The 16,550-nt window shown below is 33.9% G+C and overlaps 1 protein-coding gene across 1 annotated transcript; it reads left to right on the forward strand.

Moving 5' to 3' along the window:
* The first annotated feature begins 14,522 nt into the window (after positions 1 to 14,522).
* LOC121417866 lies at positions 14,523 to 16,347 on the forward strand. Its single transcript, XM_041611599.1, has 2 exons — positions 14,523 to 14,667; positions 14,761 to 16,347. The coding sequence occupies exons 1-2, from the start codon at positions 14,523 to 14,525 to the stop codon at positions 16,326 to 16,328; spliced, it is 1,713 nt and encodes a 570-aa protein (XP_041467533.1). The 3' UTR covers positions 16,329 to 16,347.
* The last annotated feature ends 203 nt before the right edge of the window (positions 16,348 to 16,550 follow it).

The raw sequence follows: 16,550 nt of genomic DNA on the forward strand, positions 1-16,550 counted from the left end.
ACCAGAAAGAATGACATTAACCTTCTTTATGACGCCACCTTGTTAGGTGATGTGGTTGCCATAGCGATATATCTTTCTTGATATCCCCATTGCCAGCATGGAATTCTTGTATTTTGGTTTCCATTTGTTGAAAGTTAAAATCAACATTTATTTTTATTGGTCAATTCTTCTCATTATCAATTGTCTAATCTTGTCGTTGCGTTAGTGTGTGATTTACAATGATAGTGTGGTTTGAACAACAACCAAATCCATATATATTTTTGGTGCATGAAATTCACTAAGGGACTGTTGCACCTGCACAAATTGTCACCCCAGCACAAATTGTCACTCAAGCACAAATTCTCACCCCAGCACAAATTGTCGCCCCAGCAAAAATTGTCACCCAAGCACAAATAGTCACCCCGCGACATTTTGAAGAAAAACTGATTCCACATAATGTCACCCCTGCAGCAAAAATTGTTGCAAAGCGACAATTTGTGCTGCACCTGCCAGTATTCATTTTTAAGCATATTGTGCAAAAATTTTGTCAGTAAAAAGAAACCCAGAACCATATATTGTCCCCCAATACACAAATTGTCTTCAAGTTTGGTGTGTAGTGTATGTGCGTCTTGGTTTGTGCCGTTGTTTGTGGTATAAGATTGTGTGCGTTGTGTTAGAGGAAAGTGTTGTGTTGGTATGTGTGTGTGTGTGAGGGTGCGTGTGTGTATTACTTTTTTTGTGCAGGGGTGACAATTTGTGGTGTAAGTTTTTTGCACAAATTGTCGCCCAATTGTCAGGGGTGGACTATTGGGCGACAATTTGTGCCGCAACAGGGCCCGTCTTAAGTACAAAAAGTTAGATTCAAATTAAACATTCGTTAACATAAATATGCATTGATCGAAAATTACACGATTTATGTAATAAACTGAGCGAAGATTTAAATCAATCGAAATTTAAGTTCTAAGATCTAAATTCTTAATTACTCTATGTAAATTATAAATGAATTAAATAAAACAATTCTTGCCCCATTCCATCCTTAGTTGGTTGTTATAGTTGTGATATTCATAAAAATCACCGATATGCCTTAAATTTTTTAATAAATATTGTATAAGAAGTAAAACTGGAATAGCAATGTATCATTTGAATGGATAGGTATGTTTGAATTATAGATTAACACGAAAATTCCAGACAATCTATATTACTCGTGCAATAAGGCAAAATAGCAGCTACCTAAAAATCACCACTCCATTCCTTTAACTACTCAAATCTGACCAGGTACCTATCCCATAATGCAACATCCCAAGTAGTGTATTATTGTATTACAGGCCTACTTGAATGATATTTGAAAAAATAAGTAATTTGTTGCTAATTTAGTTTGGGGTATATTATTGATACAAACAATCTCAAAGGGTCCATTTAAGGATTACGTATTCATATACAGTCAATGAAACACTGCGTTGGTCCGTTCGCATTGTTAATCTTACCCCCAAAATGGATCATTCTCAGCAAAAGCATTTCTTTCTTCCAAATCGGTCATCTCAATCTATGAAAACTCCTCTCCTGACCATGCACTACCGTAGCTACCTCACCCAATATAAGTTCAACGAATATTAAACGAATAATGTTGGTTGAGTATAGTGTGGAAGTGGCGCTATCCATCGATATCCGATGATTTCCGCCAGGCTAAGCGACATGGATTCCACCCTCCCCTGTACAGCTCTCGACATTCGATTTTGCTAGTAATTGCACTGCGTGTGAGATATAGATTCACCGAGGAAAGGTGTTGTGGAGTATTAAAATATTTTAAGTAATTTGTTTAATAAACATCGTTTGTTAGATTTAACAGTTAGTAATGCCAGCAATTGCGGTTCTTTTATCGCACACAATGCTGTATGAGTACAATTACAATAAAAATGCGGTAAACGAGGCATAATTTAACCCAACTTACTTTACATTATTAATATTCAAAATTAGTTTATTATACGCTTCTTAATCTATACACAACAAAAAAAGTAAGTCCCCCCTTAATCAAATTGCTGTAACTTTTGAACGGAATTATTTTGAGATATGATATTTCGTAGGTGAATTTCTACACTCATTAGGCAACTCCTGGGAAAATATGAAATTGATCGGTTGAGTTATGCATGAATAATCAAAGATTGAATTAAAAATGACCATTTTTGAAAGTCACAAGAGTCGTGTTTCAGATTGTGCAAATACAATGTTGGACAAAAGTTGTTTTTTAGGTGAATTTTATGGTGTTATACTGGTTTACTATCCATCATTTAGCCACTCCACTCATAATTTTGATATCGTATGTTCATGGTTGAGTGAGCACATTGTATTGCAGGGGCCGCGGAAGCGGGGGGAGGGGGTTCAGCCCCCCCCCCCCCACTTTTTTCAAAAAGCATGTACAAAAATGTAAAAATCACCATACGATTGTGATTTTTTGCATGGTCAGCCCCCACTCTCCCACTTTTGGCTCAGCTACCCCCACCTCCCCCCCCCCCACTTTGAAAACCGTTCCTTTACAACTTGCTCTAGATCATGTTAAAATTTGAAAATGTTGGTGGCTCCCCCGATTATAGGCCCCTCCCCCATTTTAAAATTCTGGGTCCACCACTAATTTGCCCATGAATTAAACTGATCATGAAAATTTGTTACGAAAAGAATACATTTATGCCGTATAAAGAGTATTCATTCCTAAGTTTTCGAATGTGCTCGCTCAACCATAAAAATGTTTTAAGTTCGAAAAGTGTGTGGTGATAGAAATGATGGATGATAAAACAAAAACATTTGAAACCGAATTTGCCCTCAATATGCACTTTATGACCCTTTAAAATGAGTCTGTGACATTGAAAATACCAATTTTCCCACTTTGATGCGTGCTCACTCATCCATGAATACACATATTGATTTCATTTTTGCACAGAATTCTGCCCATAGGTTAATAAACATTACTGCCCAATGACATTGCTAAAGACAGCCTTGAAAAAAAGTTCCACCATATTGAATGAGGGTTTACTTATTCTTAAACATATGCACTCATAATGTACACAAGTCTATGAGAGAAGAAGTCAAAATTTTCACAAATATGAAATGAGGGTTTGTTTCATGGACGGTTTTTGCTACTTCTGCCAACAGTTTTTTCATGAAACTTCGCACATGGCTTCAGAGTAACACTATCCAAAAGGCGCGCACACCAAAATAACCATTTAACACGGCACAGAGTGGGGCCAAGGCTTTGAACTTTCTTCTCATTTGCATAATTTTCGAATATTATGTGCTCACTGATGCATTAAACGTCGGGATTTTCATAAAAATCAAATCAAATGAACTATGCAAGGAGGTTTTTAACAGATATCCATAGTTACGAATTGCATTTTTTCCAATAACGTAAAAGAGAGCATCACGTTCCACATGTTCATTCAAGCGTGAATGTTTAATTAAACGCCTTCGAATCATTGAAGCATGTTAAATGGTCGTGAACATAACGAAAAAGTTGAGAAAAGATCATTTTCAGTTACCAAAATGAAACAATACTTGTCTATGATATTTGAAAATCGTATTTTTTGTTTTTAATAAATGTTCATTGAACCATGAAACGATGAATATTGTTAAAGATACTCTTCCAAAAAATAACTGTCATCATATTCTTTCATTCTTAGTGATATAAATGTGTAAAAAATCCAATTATTGCAAATTTGGACTTGTGTTTATTCAACCATGAAATTTAGCAAAAAAGTTGTATCGTACTTTAGAAAGTACCTTTTACAAGCCTTCTGACTATTTTTCATGATGAGAATGTGGAATTAGTTCCAGTAAAATGGAATCAAAGTCATGATATTTGGCTTGTGACTTTTGAAAAGTGACGTTTTTGCCTTCTGACGGTGCTCACTGAAGCATGACGAAAAATACGTCCATAACATTTACTCAGAGGGTAGCCTATAAAATTACCTACACGCTCATGTAAGAATATATCAATAATTCGAATTGGTTCGGAAATTATTGATGTTTGTTCAAGGGGGACTTACTTTCTTTGTTGTGTATAGTTATACTGGCTTACTTTAGACCAGATTTTTCACTCAGCCCCTGATCACGCGAAGAAAATTACACGTACGACTAGCCGTATGTAACCTTCGAGACCTATAGTAAATTTTCAATTTTGTTCTTTAAATAAAATATTATTATGCAAATAAGAGTATGAAATCATGTGTTTAGTATTCAAATCGATTTAACTAGTTACTAGAATACTAAACACAAAGAATTTTGTTTTTTCCGATGATTACATTGATTAGATGAGAAAACTAGTGTCACAAATTAATTATTGTATAGAATCCCGAGCAGAGCTGGGGATTCTAAATTCATGTTATACATTCATGTTTTCAGGCTTTTTTCATAATGCAGGGATAAATAAATGTTGATTATCACATCATACTGATTATTTCAATTACAATGATTTCATTGCTTAGTAAAAATAAATAAACTAGTGTCACGTGAATTGCACGTCTTAGAAAAACCTAGAACAGCTGTATTATTCGTGTTTTCAGGATTTTTAGACAAAGCAGTGCAAAAGAAAAGTCTATTATGTTACGTATCTAATCATGATATTTAATCTAATTACTACGAATACATTCGTTATCAAAAGAAAACAAGTTGTTAAAAACTATTTCCCGTCACAGAAAACCTTAGAATAACTTTATTATTTATGTTTTAAGGATCCATAGATAACAAAGTAACAAATAAATATATATACTTGCATTTATACAGTTAATCCATTAGATCAAAATGCATAATGCTAATTACGACGTTTACAATGGTTGAAGGAGATTAGAAAACGTGTATTGGGAATGCTTTGGGGATCCTGGATATACATTCACAAATGGGTCTATATTAAACTGATGGTGATTGCATTATTCAAAAATAAAATTGATATGATTGATTTGTTTCTGTGTCTGTTGAGCAAGTCCCACAGGAACTCGGCGAAGAAGCTGGCATATTTTTTTTTTACATTGGAATAAGATGAAACGTTTTACGTCTAGGTTAATGAGTCATTGTGGCTTGCTGTTGTAGACGACACAAATTATGTTTAGGCCTTTTTGCTTAAATCGAAGATGGCAGAGCTGGCATTTGAACTCACAACCTTTAAATCATGAGTCCAATTCTCTAACCACTAGACCCCGTCACAGAAAACCTAGAAAAATTGTATTTTTCAGTATTTTTGTTTGAAAATTAGTAGTGTATTGCATTATAAACAGTAATTTAATCTTATGTGTAATGCTAATCAGTCTAATACCCCCCCCAAAAAAAAAAACCCCCTAGGTTGCCAAGCTGGCAATCAAGCTCAATTTAAATCAACGCCCATCTAGAACACAAATCAACAAAAAAATCCCTTGTACTTAACATCTTTTCCAGGACATGTTACATGGCTTATGAAGCTGTCTACTTGTCTACAAGTTTCAAAAACCTGAGGGAAAGATCATTGGTCCACTCTTGAAGCCTTGAAGAAAGCTGTTCCACCCTATGGGAGGAAACATTGGCTTGGATACCATAGTCATAATCTCCCAATACAGGCGGATATGAGAATAATTATGTCCTGGTTTTAACCTAATCAGCAGCGATTTTTGAAGCCATCTTGGATTTCCGGACATACTTGTTATTTTACCATACCTACATATTTTCGTTTACTCACTCATGCGTGAATGAGGAATCATCTAAGGAATATAATAATAAATATTATATGCAATATTTATAAAGCGCTTAATACAAATTTTTCTAATCTAATACAAATAACAAGGGAAATAGGAAATTCAACAGTGATACGTCATTTTTATACTATATATGTGTTACATCGATACTTTTTGTTCCGGGAATTTTTGTTTGTTTATTTGGGGAAGCATTGTTTAGCGTTTTTTAACACGCCTTTGCTTTTGGAAGGAACCCCTCTTCCTTGGATGATCTGTTCTTCAAATCAAAAACTCAATATGAAAATATAAATTTGATATTTTGTTTAATCTACCCCAGAATCCGTTTGTCAAAGTTCAGAAATTTCAAAATGCTGCCGCTCGCATCGTTTCTCTATGCACCAGGCGCACTCACATTCCTCCTATTTTAAGATCCTTACATAGGGTCCCTGTAAAACAACGTATTATGTTCAAGATTTTGTTGTTAACTTTCCACTGTGTTCATGGCTCTTCTCCTCAGTACCTTATTTCACTTATCAAAAGTTATACCCCTTACGTTCCTCCTTGTCCAATTCTCTCGTTACCCCCAAAGTTTTAAAAACCTAGGGGGAAAGATCATTTGTTCACTCACCCTCCAGGTTATGCAACAGCCTCCCTCAAAACATCAAAGAGTGCTTGACCTCTGAAACTTTCAACCAATACCTTAAAACATTTCTCTTCAATTCTTCTTAATTTCTTTCATAATTTCCTTAAAAAACACCTTGAGCACTCTACAGAGTGGATTTGATGCTATATAAGTGAAGTTATTATTATTACTATCATCATATCTCGAATAACTGTGTATATATTGAATTATACATAAATAGATATCGTGGTTTAAACTTATAGCAACTCAATTAAGTCAAAGAGACCATGACCACCGGAAGAACTCGTAATATTGGTACCTTTATCGAGCCTCGAAGGATATATCATCCGTGAAAGTACAGTCCACCAGGTTGGTGTATCATCGTACTTGTAAAGGAATATCAATGAATTATTATAATCATTGTTTATTTATTCGTTTCTGCTTGTCATGAAAATGTACATAGTGTGACGATCACAAAATCAAATAGTTAAAGTCATTTACATAACTGATTATACCAAGGTTGCAGACATACAATTGTATGACAATATAAGCTGATGCTTGAGCTATTGTTGCACTTTTGGATATATGAAATACCTACATAAATAATTTTTTTGTAATACTAAAAACTCAAAACTAACGATTACACAAAGGAAAAAATTATGTGCCACAACTATTTACAAATATAAACAAGGAGTGTGTGAGGCGTACTAATATTTGACATTACATAGATTTTTAAGTTTGAAATATACAGGACAACAAAAATATGCCTTGCTAGAGGAGTACATCTTAGTGACAAGTATGTATTTTACCGCACTTTTGAAGGAATGAACTGAATATCCAACTGTTTCGATTTCAAATATGATTGTAGTGTCAGCTAAGTTATTGTTTTTGTTTTCCCAGTCATACAAAAGAAATTACTAACTGCATGCCTTTGATAAAATCAAATCAAATCAAATTGACCATCAAGCTTAATCATGCTTATTATTTTGGTTCAAACGTTAGAATGCAAGACTATTTGGGTACTTTTCTAACATAATAATGATCAAATACAACCACTTGTTAATATATCACATAATTTCAGTTTTCAATGTATACAGTGTGGTCTACGTGTATTTTCTAGCAGAGATGTAATATAATTATTGTTCAAAGACAATTCTTCATGGAACTCAACATAATATGATGTACACAGTGACAATTTTGATCTATAAAATCGTATTTTTATTACATAATTATCATATTTATCATCCATGACGCAAGTTTGAAGTCATTAAGAAATAAAAATCTTCACGGAACGGACTAATATATCACTGATATTTACAAGCGTTATCAGAAATATCAAATGCATTTCATTTAAAGCGAGTTTGATATTAAATAGTACATAAAACACAAAGGTCGTTTATATAGCATAGATTGACTTCATAAGTCCATGTAGGCAACATATTGCATATGACTACAATATACTCCATCGAAATTCAGCATTTTTTTTATCCCTTTAGTGTCTTGTTTACTTTTAACAAAGATAATCTAATATCTTTGAGGCAGGCATGTTTTAATAATGTATGTTTTGTGCTCACACTGTTACCAGGCAGGCAGAGCAAAGTCAGTCTGAGCTGTCTGCCCCCCCCCCATCTATTTAGTTTTATTGCGTGTTTTATTGAATCAACACAAATCATGATATGTACATAGTCAAATATATTATTCAATAAAAATCTAGTCGGCTTAGTTTATATTCATACTCATTTATTTCCCTAGTATAAATGAGCACCACCACGGGATAAATTCGAAGGGGGTGGGGGATGGATCATAAAAGGAAGAAAACATCATTAGCATGATTTAAAGGTGACTAAGATGATTAGTTTATAATACAAATATTTGCATCAGATAATCTTCTTTAATCGTTTTTTTACCTAAATATAAATTTCCTGTGCCATAGACTTTGTAGACAAAGTATGAAAATGAGCCACTTTTGGCATAATATTGTAGGGGAAGGATCAAAGCACTGCCTCGACGATACCTACATCATGTGACTACTTGAAAATTGTTTGGTTGTGACAATTTTTATTCTCTCTATGGAGTGTCTATAATCAAACCAGGAAACGCCCCTTCAATATTAGAAAATCGGTAAGCACTGTTCATTGTACCGAGATGTGATCGTGTCAAAGGTATTCCGTTTTGGATGATACTCTTGTATGCGTTGTTAAAACCATTTTGTTTCCCTGAGAAAAAAAAGATCCAAAGTCACATCAAAGGAACATCTCGACGACCGATTCTTGATCAGACATCATTATAGAGGGTGACGTCATAAAATACCAGCTGGAATTACTGAAATTACAGTAAGTAGCCAACATTAAATATACAGTGAGCATAAAAAAACGGGAGGATTTGAAAAGTATCTAACTTTTTTAATTTCAAATTATGATGTCTATATTTTTGGTGTTAATAGGTGCTCTGAAGTGTCATCTTTTAAATGCCATAAAAAATTGTTTCGTTGGAACATGGAATGTTTTTGTTTTGGGTTAAAAAGGAGGCTCGCGTCAAAATTGCATAAAATGATAAATATGATGATAGGACTTTTTCTTAACCTTTTCATTATCTTTGCCATAATTTGTTGATAATGCGGTCAAAATTCATTTTAAAAGCTTTTTATTTGCTTGGATTGTTCTGTTGTTGTTTCCTTTTTATATGTTCTCTTTCAGCTTTGAATTTTCCTTCTTTAAGCAGAATCAAAAACAGAAATATCAGAGGAAGTATGGTAGAGAGTGTATTTTTTTCTCAATTCATATCGTTGCGTGCTACAAAGCCTATTGTGCCTTTGAACAGTGAGATGCAGATGGGCGGGGCTCGGCGGTGTCCCCCCCCCCCCCCCCCGTAAAAAATCATGACGAAGAAAAAAAGTGGAAAGGAAATAAAAGGAAAAAATAGATAGTGAAATATGACTTATTTTCTGATGAGTACCGAATGTAAAAATCAATAACAAAATTGGATATTCTCATAAAAGTTGGAATTTACGCTTGCTCGCTTCGCTCGCATACAATTTTAATACATTAAACAATCTGCCATATCTAGCTCCTTCAAAATTGACTCAATACACCATTGCCATTGAAAGACATGAATTTCTTCCTGTTTTTCATGAAGCATATAATTAAACTTGGTTAAGGAATCAATAACCCCTTAAAAATAGGATTCATGTTTTCAAAATTACCATAACACCATTCGTTTCACATAATAAAAGGATTACAAGTTCTCCGAATTAATAATGCAATTCTTCTTGCTTGGGTTGACAAAAAGTCTTCTTTTCTTACCTATAAAAAAATTCAAGAGTAAAACAAGTTTGATTTAAAAACTAAAATAAATAATTCAAGTAATTAAATAAATTTGTAAATTAAATTTGACAGCATAATTCCAAAATATTTGAGAAGTAAATGAAAAGTTTAAAAGCTGATTAGCAAGAAGTCTGATAATTAAATTGATCATTTTCGCCATTTTGGCGCAAGCCTCTTTTTGAACTCCCGACATCGCTTAAGCATGAACAAAATTGATGTTTAAATGGCACTTCAAAAATAAGATTTCAGAGCATGTATTAACATCAAAGTATGGATATTTCATTTTGAAACATTTTTTTAAAGACTTTTCTAAACTATTCTGATTATTTTTTATTTATTTATTTGTTTATCTATTTATTTATTTTTTTCTTTATTTAGTAATTCATTTATTTATTTATTCATTTTTTTATTTATTCACTAATTTATTTATTTATTAGTATTTTTAGTTTTGGTTGGGGGATACGCACTGTATAAAAATGCGATTTCCGTCATTACGTTAACTACAATTTCTATCAATTTGCTAAATCTAAGTCTCCAATTTGATGACATCATTGCTTGCCTAAAAATCTGTTTTAAATTCAGTTTATCTTGTGATTTCGTCACATTAGGTTAAATGATAAGATGAAACACGTTGTTTGAAATGTACGAAGTATATTCTATCAAAGTAATCAACGTTAATACAGTATCAGTTGAAAATAATGGGACTATCAGATCCGTGGACAATTCAGTGATATTATTATGTGTGCCACCCCTTATTCGCCATGTCACATAATTTTTATATAAAGTTTTGTTTCATTTACATGTAGTATAAATAAATATTTTTTACCATTGCATTCAATATATCACCAGGAATAATATATGATTCATACTAAATGATCTTAAACCATTTCAAAGTGGGGTTCTAATTAATTATTTTATGACATTGCATCCAGACGGTAACTCTCGAATGTGATTACACAAAAAAGATTAATTAGTCCAATTATTGTTGTATTTCTCATTTATTTAAGTCATTATTCCAACCATTGTTTTAAAAGAATTTATAGAACACTTTTTGAAGACAATGATATCAAACAGAGGCGTCGATCCATTTTTCAGATTGGGGGGGGGGCAAAATCCTGAATCAACTTTCCAAAGGCAAAACAAACTCACACACACATATATGTGTATAAGTACGTATACATGTATATATATATATGTATATATATATATATATATATATATATATATATATATAGATATATATATATATATATATATATATATATATATATAATGATGAGAGGGGCGTGGATATATGTACCAATCGCTTTGATCATTGTTTATAATATATGTGTGAAGAGTAGAGTAGAATCAAGGATGAAGCAAAGTATACACTATGTTGTAAAGCTTTCGGCCCTGGCCTTCTTCAGTTTTTATTTGCTAAACAAAACAAATAAAGCAAATCATAGAATAAGCAACAGAACAAACAAAATGTAAATAGCAAATTGAATCAAAACCAAAACAAAAGAATAAGAGAAATCAAATGGTAATACACGGAATAACAAACTAAGGATCATACTCAACAGAAATGAAAAGTAAAGTGAAAAGTACCTGACATGGGTCATAGCAAATTCTCCTGAACTAGGGTGGTGTTGTGTACCGTGCGTGTGTTATTTACAAAGTAAAACGTATTAAAGGCGAAGAGGGCGTACTCAGAAAAATGTGTGTATTTGAGCAGAACTAATGAGCAATAAAGGTTGGAAAGGAGTGACTTTCCGTGCGACATATAGGATATAAGGTAAAAAAATATATTACTCTCTATTCATATTTAATTATATTTCTTTCTTTCTTTCTTGAATTCTTTCTTTCCTTCCTTTAACCTTCTATCTTTCTTTCCTTCTTTCGTTCTTCCTGTAATTGTTCTTTTTTCCTTCTTACTTCTTCTTCTTTTCCCACTTCCTCTTGCTCTTCATCTTCTTCCGATGTTTGTCTTTCATTCATCTGGTCGGAACCTTAATTGTATTTTTGTATTTTATATACTTGGAATGAGTACATACATTTTGTTTTTTGCCGTCCATGTAGTTCATACATGTATTTCTACGCCATTTTGTAAATATAATTAAATATGAATAGAGAGTAATATATTTTTTTACCTTATATCCTATATGTCGCACGGAAAGTCACTCCTTTCCAACCTTTATTGCTCATTAGTTCTGCTCAAATACACACATTTTTCTGAGTACGCCCTCTTCGCCTTTAATACGTTTTACTTTGTAAATAACACACGCACGGTACACAACACCACCCTAGTTCAGGAGAATTTGCTATGACCCATGTCAGGTACTTTTCACTTTACTTTTCATTTCTGTTGAGTATGATCCTTAGTTTGTTATTCCGTGTATTACCATTTGATTTCTCTTATTCTTTTGTTTTGGTTTTGATTCAATTTGCTATTATTTACATTTTGTTTGTTCTGTTGCTTATTCTATGATTTGCTTTATTTGTTTTGTTTAGCAAATAAAAACTGAAGAAGGCCAGGGCCGAAAGCTTTACAACATAGTGTATACTTTGCTTCATCCTTGATTCTACTCTACTCTTCACACACACACACATATATATATATATATATATATATATATATATATACATACATATATAATGAGAGGGGCGTGGATATATGTACCAATCGCTTTGATCATTGTTTATAATATATGTGTGAAGAGTAGAGTAGAATCAAGGATGAAGCAAAGTATACACTATGTTGTAAAGCTTTCGGCCCTGGCCTTCTTCAGTTTTTATTTGCTAAACAAAACAAATAAAGCAAATCATAGAATAAGCAACAGAACAAACATAATGTAAATTCTTTTGTTTTGGTTTTGATTCAATTTGCTATTATTTACATTATGTTTGTTCTGTTGCTAATTCTATGATTCGCTTTATTTGTTTTGTTTAGCAAATAAAAACTGAAGAAGGCCAGGGCCGAAAGCTTTACAACATAGTGTATACTTTGCTTCATCCTTGATTCTACTCTACTCTTCACACATATATATATATACATATATATACATATATATATATATATATATATGTGTGTATATGTGTGTGTGTGTGTGTGTGTGTGTGTGACTCATGAGGAGGATAGATACATGTATCTCACTACACAGATAATACGAGTGCCGAGAGCGAACTGAAATCTCTTTATATTCTGACCTGAAAGCTTGATAATCTAAGAAATTTTGGTACCAATGATTAAGACCGGTATCTAAAAGAACAATAGATGCGAGCGTTAAGCGCGAGCTGAAAATTTTGATATTTCGATCTGAAAAAAGACAGTTTAATGGACATTTTTGATAAAGAACACGATATATATCCAGCAAAAGATTATTGCAAAATCGAAGCGGGAGTTCTGTTGAGGTTTAGAACTAAAAACGGGACATTTTATTCACCTATTTAATCATGAAAAGTATGGGTTTTGGCTACATAAATGATGCGAGCGCGAGCTGAAAATTTTGATATTCCAATCTAAAAAGCGGACATTTCGAGCACAATTTTAAATAGAGAACGAGTTGGTATCTCAATCTCGCTTGCTGATTTGTGTGTAACATTACAATCTTATTTTATTTTTACACATCAGCGGAATTATGGGGGGGGGGGCAAAACGATATGTTTGCCCACCCAATATTTTCATTGGTGGGGCGATCGCCCCCCCCCCCCCCTCCAGGATCGACGCCTCTGATATCAAAGTGTAAACTTTTTATCGATACGCACTGTATAAATGAGAATGAAGTATCCAATAAAAACGGAGCTGCAAAACTTAGTTCGTGAGAACAATGTTCGGGGAGGGGGGGTATTAAACATTCCACATCGAGGCTTACGCTTAGTCACATATCTAACTGCTTATGCTTACTCGAAGCGTAAAAAATATGACTGTATATATATACATGTATATAAATTAAGAAAGCTTCTACGAGCAAAAAAAAATCGATCAACATTATAGGTTAAAAGTAACGGAAATATTGTATATTAAAATTTTACAATATTTTGTGAAAACGGGTATGCCTATATACATTGTATATGCAGTTGATGGTATATGCGTAAGCAATATATCTCCCAGTAACAAATTAAGAAAATATGATCTTACATATTGAATCAAAAGTCAATCCTATTTTCTCATTCTTTGTGAAAAAATAACTTAAGTAAATCACCTTAGATTCATTTGGTAACTTAATAACAACGAGACAGTTGGGAGATTTATAATTACAAAGCCATATTATTTTTTTCTATTCAATTCATATCATTTTCAGCCTAGAGTACACCTTCAACTTTCTGCTGCATAAGTAACCACGCCCTCTTCGGCAAATATTCGGTGAATAAGGCATCTTGGAGAGGTTACCACAACAGGCCATATGCCAAATTGTGAGAAACAAATGCTTTTTTTTTTCATTTTATCACAACAATCAGAAAAATTTGTTCTTGTGATCGTTTATGTCATCGTTTATTTAAAGCTAAGAAAGATAATTGTTTATAATAGGGCATTTGCCAACGTAAGGAGGGAAGTCATTTTCATGACTTATTTCTCTCTCTCCCTCCCCCTCTCTCTCTAACCTTTTCACCCTACTCTCTCTTTCTCTCTGTCTCTCTCTCTCTCTCCTATTCTTGCTCTCATTCCTATTGATTTTTTTATCTTTTTTCTATTTCTTTAACCGCTACTCTGCCCCCCTCCCTCCATTATTACCCCCCCCCCTTCAGTCAAATCAACACTATTTCTGTGTTTGCATTCTCTCTCCCCCTCCCCTCTAATTCTCCCTCTTTATAAATCTTTACCACGCTACCTACTCTCTCTCTCCCTCTCTCTCTCTCTTTCTCTATCTGTCTTTCCTTTTTTTAATATGTTTTGTCTTCCATTTTCATCAGATCACTACTCTGATCACCATGGCAACTAACTTCACCCCAGACCAACAATGTGAAGGAAAGGAGTGTCAATCAATCACAGATGTGACGTACTACGTGGAGGAGAAGAAGAGACTCTGTGATGACTGCGCCTCTAAAGAAAGATGCATCACAAGAGTTAAAAGAGGTGTACCAAATATTTATTGTGAAGAACATGATGAAAAGGTAAAATTATATTGTAAGGGTCATGGTAAACCTTTATGTTCTTTTTGTGCATTAGATCATTTAGACCCATGTGTGCGACAAAATATGGATGTCGCAATTGGAGACCTTCAAGCAAAACTTACGAGCATAAAAGAAAAGGGAAGGGACAAATTGAAAGAAGGTCGCCTGTATGAAGATGAAATTGACCAATGCACGAAAGACACAGACACCCATCTACAAGCTTTGAAAGATGAAGTTAATTCGATAATAAAGGATGCGATCAACATAGATAAAGTCAAGGAGAAGATAGAGGCTGCCAAAATCAACCAAAATATTGATGATCAGAATCAAGTACTTGAAGAAGAGATTATGAAGATTAATGAGAAGATTCGAAAGAACAATGAAGAGAGAGAGAAACAACTTGAATTAATCCATACAAATGCACAGATTAGACAAAGACACATGGACAATAAGAAGATTGGTCTTCATAGAGACATTGATAACATTGTTAAAGAGAAGGATAGGAAGATCAGAGAGTTGATGAAATCATTGCAGGATGACACAAAAACAATAGAGAATGCAATACAGACCATAGATACAGTACTAGAAGACGATGAAAACACTGTTAAAGACGGTCATAGTGTGAACATGTCAGTGAGTAATAAACTAAAGAGACCACTTTATAAGAATGATGTGAAACAAATCAGTGATAAATTATTAGGTGTGAGGTTTGTGAAGGGTGTTAGGAGAGAGAAGTATGATGGTAGGATTGGTGGGTATGATGGCGAGTGGATGCTTAGTGATACAATCAGTGTCAAAGATAAAATCTCATCCCCAATTATTGCTGGTTGCATAGATGAATGTAGTGTGATCATCACCGACTTGGCGTCAGATAGCCATACATACATGCTAGATATAAACACTAAACACATCCAGAGAGTGATAACAGGTACTGATGCATCACGTTTTACCTCCTATTCATTACTGAATGATGACAAGATAGTGTGTGGTAGACTGTGTAAAGTTTGTACAGGGGACAGTTTGACTGGATGCATCAGTGTGTATGACAGACAATGGATGCGCATCAATGACGTCACAATACCAAGAAACACAACGACCTATTTCTCACGGGTGTATATAGCTGTTGACCGTGATGGGATGATCATCGCTGCTGAGTGGGGTCAGTCTAAGATATACGTCATCAACCCAGCTGATAGTAAGATCGTGAAAACCATCAAATGTAAACAGAAAGTACTGATGCGAGGTGTGCTATCATCAGGTCACATCATCGCTCAACCTGACCCGCTTTATAAGAGAGTACTAATCATAGACAGACAGGGTGGTCAAAGGGAAATCCCCCACAGTGATGTAATCTTGAAAGTCAGTGTTGATCCTATAACAGACGACCTCTACGTCGTGACATCAGATGATGAGTCCAAGACGTGTGTGATTGATCAGGTGATGAGTGGGAGTGAAGTGAAGAAGAGAAGAGTGACGTCATTTCCTTTATCAACTAGACTGACTGAGGATGATGGTAGGTGTGGCTACCTTTCATTATCTCGTGTAATGATGTCATCATCAGGCAAGATAATTACTTGTAATGGAGATAGTATTCTCGTATTCGAAAAGAGACTCACATTCTAAACGATACGTCGGGGATCAATTAATCATTGCATTTACTATGACGACTATGATATACATTGACAACCAAATACCTTCCTTTTTAGACAATGAAAAACATTTTATAAAAATGCCTACTGTAACCTTATAACTCTGCCTCTTTATTCAACGCTAATTTCCCGTTTTTGCAAATTACCATTTTTTTAAAAGTCCTGCATTCTAAAAATATATAGTTTCAGAATAATT

Source organism: Lytechinus variegatus, chromosome 6 (assembly GCF_018143015.1).
Source record: "Lytechinus variegatus isolate NC3 chromosome 6, Lvar_3.0, whole genome shotgun sequence".
NCBI lineage: Eukaryota > Metazoa > Echinodermata > Echinoidea > Temnopleuroida > Toxopneustidae > Lytechinus > Lytechinus variegatus.

Excerpts from the sequence above, each read along its gene's own strand:
- LOC121417866 (XM_041611599.1), top strand. The coding sequence starts at position 14,523 with ATGGCAACTAACTTCACCCCAGACCAACAATGTGAAGGAAAGGAGTGT. Across the intron at positions 14,668-14,760 it reads CATCACAAGAGTTAAAAGAG|ATCATTTAGACCCATGTGTG; the intron begins GTGTACCAAATA and ends TTTGTGCATTAG.